At 30.8% G+C, this 21076-nt stretch overlaps 1 protein-coding gene across 4 annotated transcripts in view; it reads right to left on the minus strand.

The window, feature by feature from the left end:
• Positions 1-21076, minus strand: part of LOC127720376 (uncharacterized) — a 63478-nt gene that overhangs the window by 7753 nt on the left and 34649 nt on the right. For all 4 annotated transcript variants that reach the window (XM_052226956.1, XM_052226954.1, XM_052226955.1 and 1 more), the window contains exons 18-25: positions 9838-9886; positions 9282-9413; positions 7780-8025; positions 6537-6711; positions 4504-4663; positions 3224-3483; positions 2748-2829; positions 797-830 (exon numbers count right to left, since the gene is read on the minus strand). In XM_052226956.1, the coding sequence (XP_052082916.1) occupies positions 797-830; positions 2748-2829; positions 3224-3483; positions 4504-4663; positions 6537-6711; positions 7780-8025; positions 9282-9413; positions 9838-9886 (1138 nt within the window). The remainder of the gene's footprint in view (positions 1-796; positions 831-2747; positions 2830-3223; positions 3484-4503; positions 4664-6536; positions 6712-7779; positions 8026-9281; positions 9414-9837; positions 9887-21076) is intronic.

Here is a 21076-nt window from a genome sequence, read left to right on the forward strand (position 1 = left end):
AAAAGTTTACCAAATTTGAAATAGCCTATCTATAAAAAAGGGGTAGACACAATAAAAAAATTTTCCGAATGATATTAACATCTGGTGAACAGTGAAATTACCGCTAGTGAATTTATCAATGACAAAACAATGTCTAATTACATTCATTGAAAATTTATTACAAACATTAACTTAGTGTTTAATTTCAGCAGATTCTATAAAATAGTGGTGGTTCTTTTAGAAAAGGTGCAAATAGCCTATTGCGTTTTATTCATTTTTACAACGCGCTGTCATTAAGTTTTAATTGCTTTAATGATCAATCTTCTTTTTTACAAATACAATTGCCGAATCCTTGAAAGGTCAGGTTTATATTTCAGATAATAAGAGATATATTGGAACTTTAGTTTGGGTATAAATACAAAACCCTCAAAGGGAACATAATTTCATTAAAAATTTTCTTATCATGTCCTTTGTACGACTAATGCCTTCCGTAATTTGAGTGACTTATATGATCATTGAAAATGATCAACCCTTTATAGCAATAAAAACACAAGGAGATATGGTATGATTTCCAATGAGACAACTATCCACCAGAGTCAGCTATAATAGGCCTCAGCATGAACAAAATGAAACGATCAAACAAGTAAACTATACTTTCTTTAGACGTTTGCAATTAATGTCTTTTAAGTTTCGCTACGATTAGAAATAATAAATATGTTGTTTAAAAAAAATGCATACAACAGAAATACTTATACTCTCTCTCTCTGTCTGTCTCTCTCTCTCTCTCTCTCTCTCTCTCTCTCTCTTACATGTTTACCGTAATCCTGTCATTTTCAGAAATGTCTATTTCCCTGAAAACAATAAAATGTAATAATAATCAGTCCTGCATGCTATTATGAGAGTATGCAAATGGAAAAATGGAACACCAAAATACAATCACGTTGTACTTGTTATTATTGCTGTGCTATTGCTTGTAATTCCATTGTGGTCCCATAAACCAACGAGAATATTTAATCATATAGGAACGTTTGTAAGTTGATATGTATGTATTAGCAAAAAACATTTACTTAAGTTTATTGATCAAAGTAATAATTATTGGTATTCTTTCCGGAAAGCTATCAATTTGTTGATTCATAGTTTGAAGCAAAATTATATTTTTTTCTTTTTAGTTTGTTTTGAGCATTACACCAGATCATGTCTTCCTACGCTAATTATTATAAGTTTGCTATAAAAGATACTCTATTTGTAAAATGATAACAACAAGTCATGTCTAGTTTAGGACGATATGAATTCTAATCAGCAGGTTAACTACGTTGGACTTGCTTTCAGTAACTGATACCTTTCTTTCGTTCATACGAAGTAGTTTGGCATTTATTTTGTGTTTATATCTAGTATACTTTGTTCAAGTGCTTTCCATGAACTGTTTTATTATAGTTTGTGTATGTTGGTTTTCGTTATGTACAGACAGAAAATTATTAAGGGAAAGATTTAGATATTAAAAACACTAGTTCGACTTATCATAGCTTCCATGTGCTTGTCTAATAACACAATAATTCATTCCTGAGATTTGTATCACACTAATATTTTTTATAATTTAATTTTTTGTATTCAAATGCCTCCAACTAAAAAAAAAACAAAAAAAACAATTGACGATATTGTGAACAACTCTAAGGAAAATGCTTATACAAGAAATTTAAACTCAATTGGAAGTATAAAATCGTCACGTATTTTTTTTTTCTTTTTTTTATTTAGTTTGGCCGAAACAATAAAAAAGCAGGTTAGATCAAAATTATTGTACTCCTCGAATATTCAATATACAAAATAGGTCCCTACGAGCGAAAAATCAAGTCTTGTTACCGTATCTTTTTTTTAAATTTAATGTTTTGCAGACATTTCATATATCAACTTTACTTCGGTTACGATTCTCTTGTCAAAATAAAAACTGGCGACAGTTTTCAAGGTTATTTGTTCACGAACAGATGAAAAACAACATGTGACCTTCGATTAAATTCAGACAAATTGTTATTGAGACGTACACATTTGTATATTGACCTTTTTATTTCGGTGTCTGCTATACGAACTACACAGTACTCTGCCATTATATCAAGACAGGAACATTTTAAGTACTTGTCGTATCTCATTACTTGAAGCCTAATGCAATTCAGATAATTTAGTTTAATTGTGTGTCGAAAAAGAGAATGTAGGTATCTTACAAGGTGATCTAAATTTAACCCTCTCAAGAGTTGGGGTTAAATATTAACGTCTAAAAAACTAACGGCTTACTGAACATAAGAAGGATGGTGTTCGGTAGATTGATGATAATATTTGATTTTCAATTTCAATGGTTAACAAAAAAATCAAATGTATAGGCAAATATCTGTCGGTGAAGATTGTGCGTTGCTGTCTATGAAAGTGTATATAATATATGACTTTTTGTCGTTGTGTAACTGTCCTTTCGGCGTTTATCTAGCATATTGTTTATTCATGTATAAATGTATCTTTCCTTCAGATAATATACTATAATAATTCATACGAAACGGATAACAAAATATAAAAACACAAAGAAGAGTAATACAAGAAAACACGACCTTTACTCATGTTAAACGAAACCTTACTTTTAATTTGCAAGTTATACATAGTATAACTATGAAGGGGGCAATTCTTTATTTTATGCTAACTAAAAACTCATTAGAAGAAGAATTTATGTTTTGGGAGTATTGGTTCATTTTTGTTTCCATTCTCATACGTGTAAGTAATTGTTTATTTACCCTTTTGCTCTTAGTGCACCATTTCCCTCTGCTTCCTTTGTTGTTTTCAGCTTTAAATCAAAATTTGAGTTGTACAAGAAAACTGAAATCATATAAAGCAAGTGCATATAGATTTCAACTACCTGTGTGGTTTATAGTTTCGTATATTTCTCAAATGAATAAAAAAAAATGTTATGAAATATACATACAAACAGTCTATCTCTGAAATAAAACAAATCGGTTCAACGCATCTATCAAGAGAATAGTTCTGTTTAATGAATAAGAAAAAAATGATATAAACATTCATATTGATTTTGCCAAAACATGCGTTCTGATTCGAATCGGCCGTATTAACTCAAAATAAATATAATCTTTAATAACCCAGCTAGTATTAGATATACCCGAACTAGATTATAACTGTGTAAATATTTACATAAATACCAAAGGGTACAATTAAAATCACTCACTTTAGTATTTCGAAACAATTTATATATTACCTCTCTCAAACATAGGGCGATAATTGAGGGTTACTTTATTCCCAATTCCAGAATCCTGTAGGCCACGACATCTTTTATAAAGTTTTCCACACAGATGAGGACAGATGAACCAAAGAATTGCATGAATGATTGTTGCTGGTAGTACAAGTAATTGAAGATGTACTGGAAAAACCGTCTTGAGGCTGTATTCTTCAAGGAAATCAGTCTGAATTTGCGCCCAGTAAAACTCAGATTCTTGATGAACTTTTTGAAATGTATCACTGAAAGAAACAAAAAGGTTCTATTACAACTAAGCATTTTTGTGTTACCCTTGTCCGTCCGTCCGTCCATAAGTACGTACATATGTTTCAAAAATTAGTTTCCGTCTCTAACTAAAATGTGCCTCAACCAAATGTTTTGAAACTTATCCACAATGCTAGTAACCATAAAACACAGATTTAATTCATATTTCGGTGGCGTCATTTTTACTGTTCTTGAGTTATGCTCCTTGTTAATATTATATCCAAGCGGTGGCATCATATGTGTTCCAAGGACACATTCTTTATTTATTTCCTAAGGAAGAATACAAAAAAAAAATTGAAAAGGAAACACGTATATTTGCTTTGTTTCGAAAATTATGTTAAACGCAAATAAGCGATGACCATAGATCACACATGAAAATACATTTTTTTAGGAAACAAAATACTGAAATACCTTATAAAATCCTAATTTTATGTAATAACAAAGAAATTAGTGAAATCATTGTTCGTTTGTGTTCAATCCTATATCTTTTAAAGCATTCAAAGCATATAGCCTCTATATTTAGTTTCCCCCAAACACGAAAACAAGGGTTATTTCTGATCATACAAGCATTTTTATAAGCCTTTCCTAAGTCAATATCATGTAATTCAGTGGTTGTCGTTTGTTGCTGTATATCATATGTGTTCTTTGTTCATTGTTTTGTACATAAATCGGGCCGTTAGTTTTCTCGTTTAAATTGTTTTATATGTAGTTTTGGGGATGTTATAGATTACTATTGAATATTGGTTTTGCTCGCTCATTGTTCAGATACAGTGACCTATAGTTGTTTACATCAATGTTATTTGGTCTCTGGTGGAGAGTTGTTTTATTGGCAATCATACCACATCTTCTTTTTTTTATATTTTGAAAAATCTATTATCCTTGATCAAACATACTGCATCGACAGTTTTCATTATAAGAAAAAAATCAGTTTGATTCTTCATTACAGCGTACTTAATATTCATATTGTTTTTGAGTTAAAAAATGCGTTATACATGTACCTGTACATAGCTATCAGCAGATTAAGGAGTAAGATAACTGCTATTAATCCGTACAGGGCTTTCAAGTAGGGCGTAAGGTATACACCAAGCTGTGCAGGGCATCGCTGCATATCAGTACTTTCATAAACAGTTCTGTTAAATGTGCAGTGCGGTTCAGATACTGAAATAAAATCACATGAACTTGAAAAGCAATTATAAAACGCTATCATATTCTTTACATTCTTTATTGAATCTCGGTATCGTACTCTTTGTTTTCTTTAATTATATGTCTTGATATCCAGTTATTTTCCAACCGTCATACGACGACAGATTTGTGGTGTGATCCCACCAACCTAATGGGTATAGTATGACTGTACAAAAGGTACTCCTAGAAGAAATGTTAGACACGTAAATGTACACAAGATATAAGACAGAAGACACTTAAACTTTGATTTATTTTAACTACAGGTACAGTTTGAAATTCCATAGGAATATGTATGTTTTCTTTCCTAACTTATGATATTTTCTTGAAAGTTTCAAAGTAACATGACTATTTGTTGATTATATCCCATGTTCGTTAACGGTAGCAATATCAATATGACATCTTTACTTTTATTTCATTCGAGGTGTACACTTTATTCATCAGTTGAATATCGCTAAATACTATAAAGATCTAATCATACTTTTTCATATTAAGGAATATCAACTGAATATTGCCACTCGGATAGAGAAATAGTAATTTTCAATCTGTCAATAATTTGAGTAAAATGTTGAACCAGAACGACAATTTATATGCAATGCTTTTTTTTTATATTATTACGAATGATTGAGTGTATAAGTAATAAAATTGAGAATGGAAATGGGGAATGTGTCAAAGAGACAACAACATGACCATAGAACAGACTGTTTGTTCAAATACCACAAACTTGTTTTAGTTCAATGCTGTTCGATTCAATTTTGATACCATATTTATCGTAACAACAAAATTGCACACACTGTAAACAACTATTACACTGACACAGCTATCTCAGTGAAGTCCCCAAAAGTCAAATGAATCTTCTTCAAGTTTCGTATAGTGTTAGTCGTTTACAACAAAAATATTATAACATCAATAAGTAAATAATGTCAAATTGTATACTAAGCGATATAAGGAGATATAGTTCTTTAATATAGTAAAACTTGTATAAAGGAATATTCATGACATTTCCTCTTTAGATTAGGGACTTTCCGTTTACTTTTTCAATGTTTACTTGTAAGAAAACAAGTTCGGTGACACCATACTTTAAATTTGATGTCTAAAAGCATACTTAGTAATTATATTCTATATGTTATTTAATCATATCTGTTAGATTTCTTTTTAATCACATCAAACAATTTTCATGAATAATCTATCAACAATATTGCAATTTTGCACGGTAACCAATACTTTTTATTTTCTTTTAAATATAAGCCAGATGAATCTACAGGTTGGATACCGACCGTGCAAGGGCTGTATAGCCAGTCAAGGTCGTTAAATACTTCCATTTGTTGTACAAGTTGGAAAATAATAAGTAAATATTATCTGAGAAGCTACAACCAAAATAATGGAGATGACTATGACTATCCTATTCAAAATTCTAGAAGAACATTCAGTCGAAACTGGTGTTTTGTTAAGATGATTGTTTTGGAACAAACCTTACATGATAGACATATGAATTCACCTCTTCGAATATTTTATTCATTTTCATTTAAAAGGTTGGGTTTGCAGACACAAAATAGTTTCGTCAGCAGTAATTATACACAGCTCTTTGTCCTTTTGTCATTTTACATTTGGCAAAGGCGTCGAATTCATTTCTTTAGGTTATGGTCTTTGATTGCCCCGAAAATATTGTTTTCTTGTAATTTATATGCAACGATTCTTGTTTTATTTCGTGCAATTATTCTACTATTTTTCTTTTTCATATTATGTCAAAAGTAGAAGCAAGATGATGACCGACAGTTACATTTGTGCAGATACTGGCTGCGAAACCTGTTTTAGATTTTCTAGGTTAAACCAAACTTTTATTAATACTTACGTGTGTCACTATCTAGGTTAAGTTCTCCAAATAACATCCAGAAACCATTTTGTATGATCTTTTCAATCTGAAGCCAGCTGAACTCGGAATTAGGATATAAAAGTGCATGGAAAGATATGTTGTAACACATCATTATGACAGCCATGATAATCATAAAGGAAACAGTATCTCGAGCCTGAAATGAAGACGATACTGTAAAATACAGAACAGCGCATTTTTTTTTTGCCACTGTCTTGTTTTAAAAATAGTATTGAGCGCTCGCGAACATGTTTACCCCGACTCATTATATCTGAATAATAAAGGCAACAGTAGTATACCGGTCTTCAAAAGTCATAAATCGATTAAGAAAAAAACAAATCCGGGTTGCAATCAAAAATCCGAGGGAAACACATCAACTATAAGAGAAAAACAAAGGAACATCAAGAACACTGATGTGCAACAAAAACAAACGCCAACATACATAGAAACAAACTATTTGATAGCAACTGTAATATTCCTGACTTGGTACAGTACATTTTAAGAAAAAAAAATATGAGCCTGTCCAATGACAGAAGCTCACAAACCAATAGTATTGTAATTGTAAGTAAACATGCAGTGTTAAGACTGATTTAGTTATCTCACCATCGAAGACATGAAGACGTGTGAATAGCTACGAAAATTGAAACATATTAAAATCAAATACTTCATATTTACGACTAAGGATCCTTGATTTAATAGCTTTCGTGTAAGCATCAACCCTTTACCTGGTAAACAATGATCGGAAATAAAGCTTTGAAATATCGTAGCCACTGGGACATATCTACTCAATATAGAGGCGTATATTTGCCAATGTTGCGGTTTTTTTTATGATTTATGGTTAATGAAAAAAGAAAGCATTAAAAAAAAAAAACAATTTAAGATTATCAATATCATTCATTTTCTTTTAACTGTTTCGGATTTCACAAAATATATACCTCGAAATTTAAAAATAAAAAAACAATATCTTCCTCCACTAGCTTACCGCCAGATTTACAAAGCCAATCGACAAAACCAGTTTTAGTACAAACATCAAATCAATTGCAACAACTGAAATCTAGAAAGTATTGTTAGAATTGATATACTAAGTACACTTTCGGACATTGCCCATCAACTAGTAGAGCTAATTTTCAGTATGAAACACAATCAAGTAGTACTATCTCGTTTAGAATAAGATTAAATAATTCGAAGAGTCATTATCAGATTATATATTGATAGTCATGCATACCATTTTTCGTATCATGACTAACTTTGGTCCTAACATTGCTGACATGCAGAACAGATTTAAAATTCTTATTGATAAGAAAATAAATGCTGCCACCAATAAAACTTTGGATGCATCTCGACACCGGGGTCCTTGACATAACTTCAGCAGCATTCCAGATGCATAAACTATGATGGAAAGCCAATCTAATAAGTTCCAACAATCACTTGCATAACTCTTCCATTTTGTTCTAATCATAGAAACGACGAGCTTAAATTAAAACATAACAATCCAGTTGAAACATTCAATATTTATTAATTTTTCCAAATACATGCACATACGTTTGTCCTCTTAAAGCATATTTATTGCAGTAATAACAGTAGTATAATATAGAAATATAAGATAGAAAAAAAAATATATTTCAAACCGATAGTTACCCTTCTAAATGTATAACAAATATGTTACCAGAAGCAATATTATTCAGAAAAATTAAATTGTTAAAGAAAGAAATAGTTTTACCCTGATCACTTAATAACTATGTACTTGTTAACAAAAGTGGAACGGAACTATCTACAATCTTAACTTTAAATCCTGCTGAATAAACTAAATAATTATTAGGTTTTTTTATAGCTATATTTCTCGACAATTGCACAACATTTTGCAATGACAGAGAATTTCAAGATTAAGTTTACAATCAGTGTTTAAAATACGATGTAGAACACCTTTTTTCATTTGGTTAATGCAGTTCACTCTTGTAGAAGTCACACGACCAAAGGGACACTAACCCGAATGATGGTGTACCAAAACTATACCACATGTCCAACTAAATTATACAACAGAATTTTGATTAAAGCGATGGTTTTAATATCATATTTACTGAGACTACATATATGTTACGAAATTACTACCTTCGTGTGATTAATCTATTTATCAAGTCGAATTAAAATGAAAACAAGGATACTACAAGTTCAGTTAAGTACGTTACATATATTCTTTTTATTGGCTACATCAACGAATATTTTGATATACCAAACTATGTAGCTGTACCTCAGCGGCACTTACTTATAGAGAATGCTTTTCCTGGTTGAGAGCTTGCGTAACTGTAATACTTTCACTACTGAGATTTGTTAATACTAACATTATGTCATCAAAAATCCTACGTTAGACATATCAGGACCATAATAGGTACTGCTCATCCGTAGAGAGTATCAATACTAATCCCGGTTTCGTAGGCATTTTCATGGGCTTCGTGTGTCTGTAAAATTTACATTTTGAGCAATGTTTTGTTGTCTGTTGTTTTTCTTTTCTGTATTTTTTTTTGTTTATTTGGCCTTGTTGCTCGTGTTGCTGTCTGTTTTATTTTTCGAATTTCGTATTTTGATAACCCGTTTTATATTTTCTCTTTTGATTTTTCATTCTAACATATTTTTGTTTTTCCAGAAACCGTCTACCATTACTTTACTCTTATTTATGTACAATCGCTGAAGCAAAGGTGAGTTATAAAAATAAGTATTTAAAAAAATAACCTGCTTGGTTTCATCCACAAAGAAACTGACCATCCATACTATTATGAAATAGTCCGTGTTTGTAATTCCGTCATCACTATAGTCAAACAACAGCATGTATGCATATGCAATATTGAGCGTTACAAATCCAAGCTGCAACATAAATCAAGAAATAAATCTGAATACAGAACATTAAAATCCTGTCCTACATTTCAATAACCTTAACATACGAATAAGACTAAGTAATGTGTGTTACAAATGATAACGTTCTACTTTTCCACTGAAAATATCTTATTTAATGAAAAAGAAAAATAAAACACTAACAGAAGACATCATTAGGCAATGTTAAAACAGCATAATAGCTCAAATATTTTTTATTGAGAATCTTAAAGGATGAAAGCATTTATAGATGATGTGATTTATTTGAGCTAGTGTTATACAGGCTGTAGAATTTAAGTACGATCATTCTTAAAAAAAAAAAAACACGAAACTAAACGACTGAAAATATTGCAGTTACTTAGTTAAACTTAAAAATACTTAATTGTTCTATAGAAATGTAAAATATGAACTGTCATACCATTTGCATGAATACTTTCATGAACGGAAGCTTATACTTCTTGTAAAACCTGGAATGATTAAATAACAGTGTTAATCTTTCTTATAATTGTTTCAGAATAACCAACAGCGGACTGTATTGAACGTTCATATAATGACATTTGTACAGTAGACTTTGTTACAATAGATGCATTGAAGTCTGACATAGATATCGTTTGAAAGTTTATAGACCAACCTGCTTAAAATATTGTTTCTATTAAGGAAATAATGATTATATTTTGATAACGTTAAGCAAATGTATAATTACTTATCAATTGTGTTCTTAACTGAATGTGTAAGTAGTCTATGAATGTCAACGAGTATTCGAGCATCGTTCGGTAGTACCGAGTATCAAATACCAAATCGATACTCGACTTATCGGTTTCCTGTTAGAATATTGCTGTTTTCTTTATATTAAATTGATCATCTTCAGAACCTCTTTCGGAAAATTAAATAAGCACTGATTCATCATGCTAGTAAATAAAATACATTTTGTTTCGAATGATTGTGCTAAGTTGTCATTTAAAATACCTCGGAAAATACGTAGGCTATTCCTAGGCTAACACTTTAAACTTTTGAATTAACCATTCCGTGACATCGGTACCGTCAGAGCAAATATTTTCGTCTGCATCACTGTAATTTACAAAGTTGCAAATGCGACTGTCCCCAATAGTAATTGACAAGAAAATGTTTCCAAATAAAATAAATTCATTGAATCCTCTGATGACCATCAGTGAATAGTTAAACTTCTAATCTTTACGCTTTTGTAAACATTAACATGTGCTTTCTTAACGACTACCAAATACTATTCTGTGATATGGTTTTTCCTTGTTATAATTTTTAAATCGATGTTCTTTAAATCATACTGATAAGATTATTGTTTTCACTTACTTATTACTTGTAGGTAATGAGCTATCAATTATGTAGGTTAATTTTGCTATTCAGATACTTATGTAGATGGTTTTTGTCCGTTGAACAACACACCACAGAATGTAAAGTACGTATTTTTGTGTTTTTTGTTCCAGATATATTCCCGAGCGAGTACTCGAGTTTCGCTCGATAAAACCAATGAGTACTAGATTAGGAATTGTTCACCCAGTTGAGATCCCTAGTAAATACGAGGCAAATTTCAATGCTTAACAGCTAAATACACTTAAGTCGTTCTATTATTTTTTTGACAGGTAAACTCAGATATTTACAGGTAATAATACTTATCTATTTATTAATTTATTCAATTATTTACAATAACAATTTTTCTCGGCATATAGCTATTGTCAAACTCTTCAGGTCTTATTCAATAAGTATTTCTTTTTCTACATGTATATTCATTAATTCGCAACGGACTAATTTCATAGGTCTAGCAGTTATGTCTTCTGTCGCCTTTATCTTAACCTCAACACGGATAATCTGCCTCTCAAGTTTTCCAGAATCGGACTCGTGTTTATGTTCACAGTTACCATTTAGAATGGCTGTTGAATGTTCATCCATCGTATACTAATAATTTTTTTTTACCCGATTTGTTTCAGACAAACGAAACACTATTCACTCTGAAATATTCTCAATCAAGTTACATGTATGCCTTAAGCTATAACGGGATTTATCATGATCACTTTATATTTTGTTTAAGAGTTCAATATATATGATCAATATATAATTTGAATTTAATATTTTTTTTCAAAATAAATAATTTATAGTCATATTAATTATGAAAATTAACAAATTTTAGTCATTTATATTATTTTTACCTGCGTTTACCTGTAAAAATAAATGCGCGCAAAGGTAAAAATATATAATCCCCAAATGCGCGTAAACGTAATGCGCCCATCCTATATATATGATTCACATACACGGGATACACAGAATAATAGATTCCTCCAAATTGTTTTGTTATTGATTGTTTTTTTTTTTTTTTTTTTTTTCTTATTTTAATATACAATGAATTTATCTTGTTAAAAACAACTACTTTTCATCATTTATCATTTATACAATACGCGAGATTATGCACTTGTGTTTCAAAAGTAACAAATCCTATCGAGTTGCTGGATTTTTTCTTATCTCTTCTTCAGTATATACAATATTATGATTTTTTTTCCATTGTATTTGGCTAGCTTTTCTAGTTGCAAAATTATTCTTTAACTCCTTTTTATATCACTACAAATTATTTTTAATTGATGATGTATAATCAATTTTACTTCACACGAGGGCCACACTTCTTTGTAGAACCTCATGTTCCTTTTAATTACTTTCAGTGGATTGCCCGCCATGATACATCAATCCATCAACGACTTAAAAGTAAGGATGGAAACTATAAACAACATGAAACCTTTACTTAAAATTTTGCATCTTATGTGTTTTCTAGAATGTGCGTATAATAAAATCCTCATAAGTTTGTGAAAAATTAAATTGTTTTTTTCGTTTAGTTTTTCGTTGACTGGGTACAAGATAATCATATGTTTTTAAGTATAATGTAAATATCGTTAATCAATATTTTTAACTGCAAATATTTTAACATGTTTAATAGAAATGTACTATTGTTCAACATACATGTGTATACAACACAATATTATCTGGCTGAAAAAAGTAGCAAATATTCTAACGACCAGCAATTGTTATCAAATACTTTTAAAAATAAATGCGCTAAAATTAAGGGCACATGGCAACAAAAAAACTCTTTTTAACAAAATTGTCATAACTGGTGATAAAAAAGGTTTGTGATCATGACAAAATCGAGACGAATACACCTTATGAATAAAGAGAGATGTGATAGATACGTCAAGGAGACATCAACCTAACAACACAAATAACTAAAAGCCGTCAACAATAGACCGTGTACAAAATACGTCAAACTTGAAATGTTTCGATGGTCCTACAGTTGTATTTAGCACAAATACTTTAACTGTTTGGGAAGTGTGTACAGGGTACGGCTGTTATTTAGAACTGGGTAAAACTGATTAAGGATGAATTACACAACATAGGACCAGGTGTATTGTGACTACACCAGTCTAAACTGACATTTGAAACGCTATTTCACTTATAAAACAGCGCCTATTAGATATAAAAACACAAGAACTATATTCTTTGTCGGAAAACAGTAGCAAATATGTGTGTTATTTACAAAAATATAATCACAAACCTAGATTTACAATATCACTTGACTAAATATATCCCTCCTCTATACCAAAAGGCTACTAAAAATAATAAAACTATCTGCTCATTCACTAAATATTGAGACTGGTCGTTTTTTGAATGTACCAATAATGAATCGTTTATGCAAATATGTAGTCAATGTATTGAGGAAGAGTTCCACTTTATTCTTTTGTGTTCGGCACTACGTGTATAGACCGAGAGTATATAAACTGATACAGTTGTTAACTCTACAACTGAATGTTAAGAAGTTGACATTTTTGGGAAAATTTATTATCCTTGTTTTTAAAAGGTGGGACAATATTTTACAAAATAATTAACATTCTCTGTCTTCATGTTTTATTTCAATTATAATCTGTTACTTCTTGTTTACACCAATGAGCTGTATAGCTTAATGTATTAACGTATATATTATGTTGTATTTTTAGAAGACCTACTTTAAAACCGTCCTATAATACAGTAATGTGTGTGTATGTTTCTTGTTTGAATTATCATGTATGAGGGTATGAATGGCTTACCACCATGAATGAGGGTATACGTATGGATAAGGTTTACAGATGAGAAAATAAGTGTAAAAAAGAAAAGATTAAATGATTAGAAGAAAGAAATGAATACAAAAGTATAGAAAACAAATTAAAAGTGTGACGATATATAAAGAATAGAGAACAATTGGCAGAAAATCGAAGAGAAGAAATGGTCCAAAAATAAAAATCTACCACCCCACCCCCTAAATCACCACAACCATAACCATTCCATTTCATTCCCAGCACACACCACCACCAGTATCCACTTTCGCATATTTATATATCTATACAAATATTCAATTTTGATTTCATGGTGTCCCCCAGACATCGGGGTTCTGGGTCCGCCCCTGTCATATTAACATGTGGTCCGTGATAATGAATAAACTTGCCAAATTTTTCAAATAGGTGACTTCCAGATCCAATAATTCGGGTGCAACATTGACTATACAAACCACCTTGTACTATAGTTTTATATGTATTTTATAATACATGATCAAAAGTCAATATTTTTAACAAATAACTTACTTACTTTCTAGCGGCAAACCAGAGTATGTCTTTGAGCAAACCAACTTGAGAAAAACCGCCCTTTTTTACTCTGATTATAACTCAAAATTGACTTTTAAAAAACAAGAATGTGTCCATAGTTCACGGATGCCCCACTCGCACTATCATTTATATGTTCAGTGGACCGTGAAATTGGGGTCAAAAATCTAATGTGGCATTTAAATTAAAAGATCATATTATAGGGAACATGTGTATACTAAGTTTCAAGTTGATTGGACTTCAACTTCATCAAAAACTACCTTGTACAGAAACTTTAACCTGAAGCGGGACATATGGACGAACGGACGGACGCACAGACCAGAAAACATAATGTCCTTCTTTATCGTGGCAAAAATAGAAGTTTTACTTTATTCCAATTGATACAAAAAAAAATGGCTCCGTTAATAAAGTTTTTTTTCGATTATTCTTTCATCGAACTACTATGAACCAAGGATAGTAAATCTATACACATCCTTGTATCAACTAATCAATTGGTAACGATCAAAAGACAATTGTTTATTGGATAAGGTCAATTAAACATGATGCTTGGGAATTTTAGTCGTGTGTCACGTGCAGGGTGGCACGCGCCGATCGTGATTAAAAAGTCGTTTTACTTCAAAAATTATAATATCAGTCTATTGATACAAAACTTCATTTTCATACTTTACATGCTTATATCTTCTTGTATCCATGTTTGTGTGCTCCTAAAACATCCTGTAGTGCATTAATGCAAAAAATTTGTTCTTGGTACACCCAGAGACATATGTGTCTTTTGATCCATTAAGAAGACCTTCGTAGTACTTCTATACATGCATCGCTGGCAATTCTCACTTGGAGTATATGTTTAATTTCAAATTTGTAATAAATAAGTACAACAAAAACAAAAACAAACGACTTAGCTCTTAAATGTTAGAAGATTGTATTTTATAGTATATAACATTTCGTCAGAGCGTAAGCAAATGCTTTCTTCTCAGTCAAAATATTAATAATTCTAATACATAAAGTTGTACAAATAAGAGTTTAATGTTTTACATAAATTATAGCAAACGGGTTTTGTCTGCAAATACATGTACGCTAATCAAGAACTTGAAACCTTCTGGACATTCATTAATTCGTTAGACTCGCTGTACTAATGCGACAAATACTTCTAATGTATGTTCTCTTCATAAATTAGTTCCCCGCATTTTTCATGGACAAAAAACTTAGTTCTTAATAAGAAGTCCTTTGCGGTATTTCTACACACTTGGTTTCTATGGATGACATACATGTATATATATATATATATATATACAAGTCTAAATTGAAATCAACGTTCAAACCTATGATTGCGTTGGATAAAAACCGCAATTTTTATACGTGTGCATGCAAAACAAATTTCTTGGTAGAGGGGTCTAAATACAGCACAAACAACATTTTCCAAAAGACCAAAAAGTGAAAAAGTATATTTTAACAAAACGCATTTGACTAGCAGGTCGAACAACGGATGTTCTTAAACCCCTGCTGACTGCCATGGCGATTGCCAAATAAACGGATCACAGATGTAACAAAATGGATCTTAATTTTAATCTAATACCAAATAGAAAAAACAAAAAACTTGCGGAAAAGATGGTATACCGCAAACATGAGGTGCAAAAATTTGTACACCATAACCGGATTTCGACAATTAATGTCTCTTCAGTGATGTTAGGAATCGAAACGGTATTTGCAAGGCCATATAATTTACCTCAATTTGGGATTGACTCTTGAATTTTGAAGAGTCGAAATAGGATGAACGGATCATATAAACCCGAAGGCAAATATAATACAAGCCCAAACGAAAAAATATAAACAAGTCTAAATTAAAAACAACGTTCAAATCTATGATTGCGTTGGATAAAAACCGCAATTTTTATACGTGTGCATGCAAAACAAATTTCTTGGTAGAGGGGTCTAAATACAGCACAAACAACATATACATATATTATTCGAGGAGGAACAACAGTGTAGGTGCCGTGTGCAAAACTGTTCATGTCACTTGTTACGATTTCAGCTTCCGTTTAGCAATTTTAAAAATTGTAAAAGATTGATTTGTATGTGTTTTAAAATCAAATATACTCTACTGCATTAATGGAAAATATAGCAAGTTTTCACAGAGAAAGATTTATTTTTGATTTAAAATAATAGTTACCTATTATAATTATGCTTTTATATAAAAACAAATAATGTATTTATTACTTTATGGGGGCAAATTGTAACTTTGAAGATTATATTCAGTAATGGCGGGATCGATATCTATAAAAATACGAGGAACAAGTTTGTGTTAATATTTCGTAAGTTCGCCAGTAGAAGTCATTGACAACTTTTAACAGTTAAAGAATATTGTATATACAATCTTACACATAAAAGGTCTCTTTAAGTCTCCATCTGTTGCTGCATAGTACAATGTTAAAAAGCACCGAAATATATTTGTTAAATACGTGAGTCAATACGTAACCCTAAGGCATAAAAACTACTTTTTTGTGTATTTTGATTATATTCAAGATAAGATGAAAATGTTACACCTGAAAAACCATGAAAAAAAATAACTTTTTAAATTAAAATATTTTTCTTAAAATTGTTTTAGAATTTGTGTATTGGTCAGCTTCGTTTTCTCGGTTTTTTTTGTTTGTTTTATTGTTTTTTTTGTTCTTTTATTTTTTTTTTACAAATAAACGGAGAATGAAAACAATATTTATAATTTTGTAATAAATTAAATTTGGTCCCAAATAAAACTTAAAATCAATCAAATGAATTCAATCTATGTCCATGCGTATATATGAAATAAGCCCTCAGGGATAAGAATGACAAGTATGTATATTCACGACAAATAATGACCATTACAAAATTCGTGTATAATGTGTTCATGGACGTATATTGTATAACCATTAGAACTGTATATAACTTTTTATATTTATAATTTATAATCTCAGTTAACGAATTTCGAATGTCCAGTTGATGTTGACGCCACGAACTGCTTGTAATAGATGACACGTTTTCACCGCGACCGATTGATTATATAAGACAAATCTTCGTGCCGTGTGCAAATTGTCGTCCCTCCTCTGATATATAATTAGAGTTCCGTCTGAAATTCTGTTTTTTCTTAAAATGAGGAATACCTAATTTACTAGCAATAATTTCACAGAAGTGTTCGCTCTTTGCATACTTAAATACAAAGTTCCATGTAACTGTGTAGAATTCTCACTTAAAATGTTTTACATATGTTATTTTTGGGGCTTTTTATAGCTGACTATGCGGTATGGGTGTATATGTAAAACTTAGAATATTTACACGCCATTCGTTCTTCCTTAAATATGATCATTATATCCAGCTTTCAAAGAATTTTTCGAATTACACGTGTATGTCTGACCGCCTATTAGATTTTCTATTTAGAAATCGTTTTGTATTACAAATCATGACAGAGCGTAGGCAAATACTGTCCTCTCAGTCAAATATTAATAGTGTACAACATGTCCACGTTTTTCGAGAATCAGATTCAGCAACCAACGGCCGCTCCACTAAATAAATGCCTCTACAAAGAGAACTGCATAAGCTATCGTTTGTTAGCGAGGGTATACTATACAGATAATTCCTTGCCCCTCCCTCGCAAAAAAAATGCATACGGAATAAAAAAATTAAGAAAAGTATATTAAATTGTTATAGAATAGCGACATTCGATGTCAGCAACTGCCGTCGTCAAAGTTTTACTTTCATATCAATAATTTCCAAAACGTGACAATATACGGTGCACGTGACAGGTATACTTACACTTCATGTGGACATTTTATATTATATTATTTAGATATTTCAATTTTATTCAACAAATTTTCTTTTGTGCAGCATTTAGAAGTCTTGCATCAACAACTATAATTTACTTAATTTATTGATATGTATTTTTTTTAAGGGGGAATATTTGATGAAGATAAATTATCTTACGAAAATCAATAACGTTTGGAATGGACAGACGATAGAAATATCTATCGGGGTTTCTTTTCTGCTTGAGTGATTTTCCTTACAAGGAGGCTGACTTTTTAAAGTTTAAAAGGAATTAACATCAGTTTGAATTATTTTAACGGGAGCGTGGCTTGTTAGTTTGACGGTGGTTAACTGGGTCTTAAAATATCTTGAATGACCGCAAGGGAATCTATTTGACTTGTATTAAAATAGTTTGAAATAGATGGAATAAGATAGAAAACCGTTTTTAATTTTTGTTAATCTGATTCAATATTCCAGTAACCTTTTTTAAAGATGGGTAATACCTATTTGGCCGTTTAAGCTAATTTCTGGTTACTAGTGTAATCTAATATAATTAAGGCTGGGAAACTGATAGGTTTCAAATCGAGTGAAAATTGGATATCGCTCTTTGAAATTCGAGTTTTATTTAATTCCAATATAATTCATTTAGTGATTATGTTTCCTTTTGTTGTTTCAGAGCTAAAATATGGAAGTTTTTATCAAACAATCACAGCCTTTCCCCCATGTACTGCAATATTAAATGATTTCCTTAAAACAAGTTTTTAAATAAAGATATTAGTTACAACAATTACAAATACGAACATATTTAAGCACACCTTATATGGTGCGCACGACTGTAATGACTCATCACATTGATTATTGGAGTGTAAAGGATGTTTAGTACATTTTGTAAATGTAACATGTTAACAAAACATGAACAAATAAGTGAGTACTGTATGTTTTATACGTTATGACGAAAATTACTGTAAAAAAAACCTTCGTGGTTTCTGTTAAACATTGGGCTTGATTTACCACAGAATTCCTATTTGGTATTAAATACAATGAAAAAAATACACGTTATTACTGACAACAATTATTCCTATTGATAACGATGTTTTTAAATTTTTTACGTTAAATCAGACAGCCTACAAATGAAACGTAATTCATTTGATGTAAGTTAAGGTCTTTCATTAAAGCCTTTCCTGAAAAATATTCTAGAAAAATGGGTAACTTTGTGAAGATTAATTATGATTTTGAATCAGTCTCCGTGTATAAACTTAGAATTTGTTAAGAGTTCAAGTTTTGAACTCCCACAGGCAATGCTGACCGGAGATCTTCTTATCTTTTACTCTTCCATTTGATTAACAGATAGATACATATATCGCTCATGAATTCAAATCACTTTTTCGTTTTTGTAAATGTAATTTTTGAGTTTAAGTTTTTAGGTTGAAGATAAAGCAAACCAAAGAATTTCAAATCCGCCAAACTTATAAAGTGTTATTTTTACTTTAACATTAGTGTGCTTAGTTGAAATTTGAGTCTTAATAGAGAATATATACTTTCATTTAACAAAAAAGCAGAAGAAGAAAAAAAGCCAATTTCCCATAGTGATATGCCCAACTTACAAGCATTTATCATGTAATGGAAGTAATGATGTTCAAAAGATATTTAATGATGTTTATACACTTTGAATATTAGATATAAAACAGTAGAAGAAAAATGTCTTGCTACTTTGCCAAACAGATATAATCGAACATGTTTTCATCCAGCTATGTCTTTAGAAAAGTATTTCATTACTTCAAATTCAGATAAGATCTCATTCATTTCACTATTAAAATAAAAAATTCCGAAATTCTGCATCACTTCATTTGCATGTTCATGTGAATATCAATATAGGCCTATCAGTTGTATTCAGTACTAAGCAATAACGCAAACGACTTGCATTTGGCATACACATATGTCTTGTGTTCACCCTCTTGAGATAATTGCAATGACACATTTGCAAAAGGGAAAAACAAATTATTATTCGCTCACTCAAATTTGGTTAGAATATTATAAAAAGATGCGCAATTGACTGATAGATATTCACACCAGGTACCCTCTATTCATTTCTAAATTGACACTTAGTTCCCTGAACCATGTTGAAAAAAAAGTTTTCGAAGAAACACCCGAAAATATTAAGTATTATGTTTCCCTTATAACTACGTGTATTTGATTAATCACACGTTCCATTGTTTGACAAGCTAATTAGTATCGAACAAGTTATTTTCAGGGACGTACAATAATTCAGATGAAATCTGATGCTGATAGAGAAACTGTTGCAGTTAAATCGTACATTTTTTCACTAATATATCCAATTGGGCTATATTAATTACATAAGGTCAATATTTATTTATATGGTTTTGGATAGTAGATGTTCAAGAAAGGCGAAAAATACCAAAAAGACATTCAAACTCATAATTCGAAAAAAAACTGACAACGTCATGGCAAAAAAGAAGAAAAAAAAACATAGAGACAAACAACAGTATCCATATCACAGCAAAGAAACCCTAAGATAGAAAAAAACGAAGCCCTCCCCTCCCAAAGAAACCCTCAGTGCTCCAGAAGTGTAATCAGACCCTGCTCCACATGTGGCACCCGACGTGTTGTTCATGCAAGTACAAATCTGGTGATTCATTTCAATAAAGAAAAGCGACAAGGAAGAGACAAAAAGAAATAAAAAACAAACATTCATTGAGTCCAACGGGTTAAGGAGTATATATCTTTTGCATTTCTTCGCGTTTTGCCTTGTTTGACAAAATTTGTATTGGGCTTTCTAATTTGAAAGGACCTACATGCATTTACGAAAGCAGCCATGTTCTTAAGGTGTATCTTGATGTGGTAGTGTTATCCTTTCTTATAAAATGAACAATGATTATTTTGTCTGAACTTAAGGATGTACTTAGGTCAGGTTTATGAATTATTGTCAGATGTTCTGACTCCTTGGTTTTTTTTCCTACGATACAGGGTAAACTATTTTGTACCATAACACCCATTGTTCTTTTCATATAAGACTTCGATAGCTCATAAAATGTCATTTATCAAAATTTAAGCAAATTCTAGATTTCTTTTCTTTTGATTTGAGATCCAAAAAATATCAATGCAAATATAAGGTAAAAATCCGAGTAAACCTTTTCCCGGCATTTTTTAAAACTTAAATATCTAGAAAAGGAGCTCCATAACCTATCAACATTTTTAACTTATTTTTTTCATTAACTAATG

Source organism: Mytilus californianus, unplaced genomic scaffold, assembly GCF_021869535.1.
Source record: "Mytilus californianus isolate M0D057914Y unplaced genomic scaffold, xbMytCali1.0.p SCAF_11, whole genome shotgun sequence".
Lineage (NCBI taxonomy): Eukaryota > Metazoa > Mollusca > Bivalvia > Mytilida > Mytilidae > Mytilus > Mytilus californianus.